General features: G+C 47.2%; 1 protein-coding gene across 3 annotated transcripts in view; it reads left to right on the forward strand.

Moving 5' to 3' along the window:
- Window positions 1-5608, forward strand: part of LOC308366286 (uncharacterized protein) — a 27627-nt gene extending 22019 nt beyond the window's left edge. For 2 of the 3 annotated variants that reach the window (XM_080839934.1, XM_080839936.1), the window contains 6 exons: window positions 1-126; window positions 531-565; window positions 1833-1876; window positions 2115-2183; window positions 4714-4864; window positions 5005-5608. The exon at window positions 1-126 is cut by the window's left edge and continues 71 nt beyond it. In XM_080839934.1, the coding sequence (XP_080696060.1) occupies window positions 1-126; window positions 531-565; window positions 1833-1876; window positions 2115-2183; window positions 4714-4864; window positions 5005-5172 (593 nt within the window). In that variant the 3' untranslated portion in view covers window positions 5173-5608. The remainder of the gene's footprint in view (window positions 127-530; window positions 566-1832; window positions 1877-2114; window positions 2184-4713; window positions 4865-5004) is intronic. The other variant, XM_080839935.1, reaches the window with a different exon arrangement.
- The last annotated feature ends 492 nt before the right edge of the window (window positions 5609-6100 follow it).

Raw genomic sequence — 6100 nt, forward strand, 5'->3', positions numbered from 1 at the left:
CAGCGGTGGTGAGGGTGTCTGGGGAGGAGAACTCAGGCGAGGCCCAGGCTGAGTCCCCGGCCCAGGAGGCCAGTCCAGATGCTCCTGCTTCAAGTGAAGCCGACAGAGAGACAAGTACAGTCCACGGTGTGTGTCTGTGTGTGTGTGTGTGTGTGTGTGTGTGTGTGTGTGTGTGTGTCGGTGTGTGTGTGTCTGTGTCTGTGTGTGTGTGTGTGTGTGTGTGTCTGTGTGTGTGTGTCTGTGTCTGTGTTTGTGTGTGTCTGTGTGTGTCTGTGTCTGTGTGTGTGTGTGTGTCTGTGTCTGTGTCTGTGTCTGTGTGTGTGTGTATAAATCAGCTCAGTAATCTGATCTAGTCTGCCCCAGGTGCATAGGCTGCAAGGTGGTTACAAGACTAACAAAGACACATTCAGATTTGAAATGAATCTCTCTCTCTCCCTCCCCCCCCCCCCCCCCCCCTCTCTCTCTCTCTCTCTCCCTCTATCTCTTTTCTCTCCCTCTCTCTCTATCTCTCTCTCTCTCTCTCTCTGCAGTGGAGCCTATAGAGGAGTCCAGCCCTTCTCCTCCGGTGAGTCTCTCTCTTCATTCTCTCTCCTGTCTTTGAACTCATTTGTCAGAGGTCACTCGTTCGCTTGGTACACACACCTGGTCCATACACACACCTGGTACACACACCTGGTCCACACACTCACCTGACACACACACACACACACACCTGTCACACACCTGGTACACACACACACACCAGGCACTCACTCACTCACACACACCTGACACACACCTGGTACATACACCTGGTACACACACACACACCAGGCACTCACTCACACACACCTGGTACATACACCTGGTACACACACACACACCTGGCACACACACACGGCACACACACACACCTGGTACACACACCTGGTACACACACACACCTGGTACACACACACACATGGTACACACACACACATGGTACACACACCTGCCATACACACACACACACACCTGGTACACACACCTGGTTCACACCCACACCTGGTACACACACCTGGCATCACCCAGGTCCAAGGCCTCTGGCTGGGCCACAATCCACTGCCGGTGTGCTGGTGGCAGTGACATAAGAGGCCACCTGAGGCTGGGCATCTGGAGCTGGAGCTGGAGCTGGAGCTGGTGACCGTGGACATGTTGGAGAGGAGCAATCTCAAGCAAACATGATTCGCTCACGCTGTGATTCTCTCCCTCTCCCTCTCTCTGTCCCTCGCTTCCTCTCTCCCTCTCCCTCCCTCTCCCTCTCTCTTCCATTCTCCCTCTCATCCTCTCTCTCTCTCTCTCATCCTCTCTCTCTCCCTCTTTCTCTCTCTGTCCCTCGCTTCCTCTCTCCCTCTCCCTCTCTCTTCCATTCTTCTCCCTCTCATCCTCTCTCTCTCCCTCTTCCTCTCCCTCCCTCTCTCTCTCCCTCTCCCTCTCTCTTCCATTCTCCCTCTCATCCTCTCTCTCTCCCTCTTCCTCTCCCTCCCTCTCTCTCTCCCTCTCCCTCTCTCTTCCATTCTCCCTCTCATCCTCTCTCTCTCCCTCTTCCTCTCCCTCTCTCTCTCTCTCTCTCTCTTCCATTCTCTCTCTCTCTCTCTCTCTCTTCCATTCTCCCTCTCTCTCTCTCTCTCTCTCTCTCTCTCTTCCATTCTCCCTCTCTCTCTCTCTCTCTCTCTCTCTCTCTCTCTCTCTCTCCCTCTCTCTCTCTCTCTCTCTCTCCCTCTCTCTCTCTTTCTCTCTCTCACTCTCTCTCTCTCTCTCTCTCTCTCTCTCTCTCTCTCTCTCTCTCTCTCTCTCTGCTGTTCTCTCACTAGGACTGCACTGTGAACACTTGCACGAGGCCAACCGTATGTAAAAGGTGAGGGTTCGTGTATGGATGCGTGCGTGTGTGTGTGTGCGTGCGCGTGCGTGTGTGTGTGTGTGTGTGTGTGTGCACGCGTATGTGCGTGTGTGCATGCATGTTGGTTACCATAATTTCTTTGATGTTTATGGTGTGCATGTGTTTTAACGTGTGTGTGTGTGTGTGTGTGTGTGTGTGTGTGTGTGTGTGTGTGTGTGTGTGTGTGTGTGTGTGTGTGTGTGTGCGCGCGCTGCAGGCCTTGTATCCTGATCATGGACTCTCTGAAACTGTCAATCCACAAGCGTGTCGTCAAACTTTTACGAGAGTGAGTTTGTTATTTAATCCTTTGTGTGTGTTTGTGTTTTTGGTGTGTGTGCGTGCGTGTGTTCGTGCATGCAGTTTCATTAAACATTAGGCTAGTTCTCGATTATCACGATTTATATTATTAATGTGATACAATAGTGAGTTGTGGAGGGATTTGTCAAGGATAACTCTAACATGGAGTATAGTAGACTAGGCTCCAACACTAACATAGCTCTAACATGAAGTCTCAGCTAATGCTGATCGTGCTTCACTGAATTTACAAAAAAAAAATTGAAAACAGACACTTGCAGGGTTCCCACGGTACCTGGAAACCATGGAAAACATGGAATTTATTTTTTCATTTTCCAGGTTTGGAAAAGTCATGGAAACTGGGCAAAAGTGAACACTTACATGGAAATTGAAACAGTTGTCCTGGAAAATGTTATTGGATGATGTGAAAAATAGTACTATTGGGCACAGAATTAAGATGCGTTTATAAAAACCTTTACATGTGAACAGCTTTTACTGTTGATAGAAATGGATGATCCCATGTTGTAGATGTAGAGCATGCTCTTGGCATCCTTTCTGATGTATTGGATGTTGGAATTTGATGCAGGCAACCTGGTGAAATGGACTTTAAAAGTATAGTTTCGGATTGGTGGACTTCGGGAATATAGCCAAGAAACGTTACTCGCGATCTCAATAGAAGGGTCAAATACATACATTTTCCAGCCAACATGGGAGCCTTGACATCTACAGTGAAACATCTTACGCAAGTTAGGGTTATTGTTTTAACTGTGCGGTAAACCTGGGTTTATCAATGTTAGGTAGTAAGCAGTGCAATCTTGCTAACTAGCTGGCTGCAACTTGCTGATTTTTACCTTGCTTTTAAAATACTAGAACTATGTTTGATCCCCATATGCAGTTTTACTCATTGACTTTTCCTAAAACCGTGTTATTCACCACATTTAGGGGAGTTTGTTTTGAATGTGGATTCATTAATGATGGTTAGCAAGCACATGCAGGTCTCAGCAGGGACGGGAGGAAGAGAGGGCCGTGGGAGCTGGGTTAGAAACGTGTCCCTAAGGGCCGTACACCAGCACACTGCTTTCCGAGGGCCGTACACCAGCACACTGGGGTGAGAGTAACGGGATCGGTGAAGGGAGAGAGAGACAGGGGATCGGTGGAGGGAGAGAGAGAGAGACAGGTGATGGGTGGAGAGAGAGAGAGAAAGGCAGGGGATCGGTGTAGGGAGAGAGAGAGACTTCTAGCCAACATCTAGCATAGGTCAACCTCACAGTTGATTGTTCATCTACAGCTTGTTGCATTATTTCATGCATGAATATTATAAAAAAGACATAATCTCTAAGCATTTACAATGTAGACTTGACTGACACATTTTTTAAATCAAGTAAGTAGTCAGGTGTTCTAGGGGGTTGTGTGTGTGTGAGGGAAGGGGGGCGCTTCAGGGGCCTATAGATCATCACTTTATATGGTACCTGGAAAATCAGGAGGTAGCATGGAATATTTTTTCAAGGCAAGCGTGGGAACCCTGACTTGTAAACACGACAGAAATACTTAGTTGACTTAACTGTCCATCTTAGGCCACTGTAGAATGTTGGTAACAATGACGTTCAAAAATCATCAGTATTCATACTTCATCGAATATCATCAGTATTCATACTTCATCGAATATCATCAGTATTCATACTTCATCAAATATCATCAGTATTCATACTTCATCGAATATCATCAGTATTCATACTTCATCAAATATCATCAGTATTCATTCTTTATCAAATATCATCAGTATTCATACTTAGTCATTGTTTAAATATCATCAGTATCATACTTCATCAAATATCATCAGTATTCACACTTCATCATTGTTTAAATATCATCAGTATCATACTTCATCAAATATCATCAGTATTCATACTTAGTCATTGTTTAAATATCATCAGTATCCAGACTTCCTCAAATATCATCAGTATCCACACTTCATCGAATATCATTAGTATCATACTTCATCAAATATCATCAGTATCTATAATCATCATTGCATAATGTGAGCCCAAGTCATATGACATCATTAATGTGCGCCCAAGTCATATGACATCATTAATGTGAGCCCAAGTCATATGACATCATTAATGTTCGGCTCTGCTCTATGTGCTGAGACCAACCCCATCACAGTAGCATAGTCTTTTTTCGAGCGCTTGAGTTCTGCAGGAAACAAGTACATCATTTGTAAACGAATGCACTCATGCAATGATTGTATCCTAAATGTGTGTGTGTGTGTGTGCCCTTGTGTGTGCCTGTGTGTGTGCCCTTGTGTGTGCCTGTGTGTGTGCCCGTGTGTGTGTGTGTGTGTGTGTGTGTGTGTGTGTGTGTGTGCCCGTGTGTGTGTGTGTGTGTGTGTGTGTGTTTGTGTGTGTGTGTGTGTGTGTGTGTGTGTGTGTGTGTGTGTGTGTGTGTGTGTGTGTGTGTGTGTGTGTGTGCCTGTGCCTGTGTGTGTGTGTGTGTGCCTGTGTGTGTGTGTGTGTGTGTAGGTACCTGCAGGTGGAGTGGGAGGTTCGGAGAGGTGCGTGTCGTGACTTCAGTCCGGAGGTGATGGTGGGGTCCAGCTGTAAGGTCCCCCTACAGGACAACAGCAGCGACTGCGGCCTTTACCTGCTTCACTACGCCGAAACCTTCTTACAGGTACGCACACAGGCACACACACACACACACACACACACACACACACACACACACACACACACACACACACACACACACACACACACATTCAGCCCAATAATTATACAGATTATTTACCTTATGCTGCCTCTTTCCTTTAGGACCCTGTGGTGCACTTTGACCTCCCACTGCGATTGGAGCGTTGGTTTCCACGGCAGCAGGTGCGGCGGAAACGGGACGAGATCCGGAACCTGATCCTGCGCCTGTGTCGCTTCCAGTCGGGGATGATGGGAAATGTAGTTCCACGAGGAACTACGGCGGCACATTAGCAGCTAGCAGGACTGCCATATCCCCCTCCACTTCCTCTCTGGACGGCGGCACATTAGCAGCTAGCAGGAATGCCATATCCCACTTCACTTCCCCTCTGGACGGCGGCACATTAGCAGCTAGCAGCTACAGGACTGCCATATCCCCCTCCACTTCCCCTCTGGACGGCGGCACATTAGCAGCTAGCACATTAGCAGCTAGCAGCTAGCAGGACTGCCATATCCCCTTTCACTTCCCCTCTGGACGGATCTTTTGCAGCTACATGTGCCAGTGTTTCTGATGCGTGCGCCCAGCTGACAGCTAGCAGCTAGCAGCTAACAGCTGATCCAGAGAGGGCTCATCACCCGGACAGTGTTTGGCTACTATCATGATTTTAGCCTTTTTTTATTCCCAGAGAGAGAGATTGATTTTATGAAGCAGTTTTACTCTGTACATCATGACCTGAAGAAGCTTTGAAATGACTTTTAAGATGTAATAAATGTAAATGTTTTTAAGATTCAAATGACACGTTGTCCTCAGTGTGTCACTACGTGTGTGTGCGTGTGTGTGTGTGTGTTTGTGTTGCCAGAACACATACGATCGGTTTATGTGTGCTTTTCTGTTACTGTGTGTACTGGGGGGTGTGTGTGTGTGTGTGTGTGTGTGTTTGTGTATGTGTGTGGACGTGTGTGGACAGTCTGGAAATAAAGTGACCAGTGTTTATTTGATTTTGTGTGTGTGTCGGTTTGTGTGTTTATCTTTGTGTGTGTGTGTGTGTGTGTGTGTGTGTGTGTGTGTGTGTGCGTGTGTGTATGTGAGATTATTATCTGCTCCTTGTGAGGTGATGGCTGATGTTTTGTTTGTTTTGTTGTTAACATGGGTGTGTGTGTGTGTGTGTTTGCGGGGGGGGGGGGGGTTTGAGGTTCTGTCACCGTGACATGAAGTGTGGTT

Source organism: Sprattus sprattus, assembly GCF_963457725.1.
Source record: "Sprattus sprattus genome assembly, chromosome: 5".
Classification (NCBI taxonomy): domain Eukaryota; kingdom Metazoa; phylum Chordata; class Actinopteri; order Clupeiformes; family Clupeidae; genus Sprattus; species Sprattus sprattus.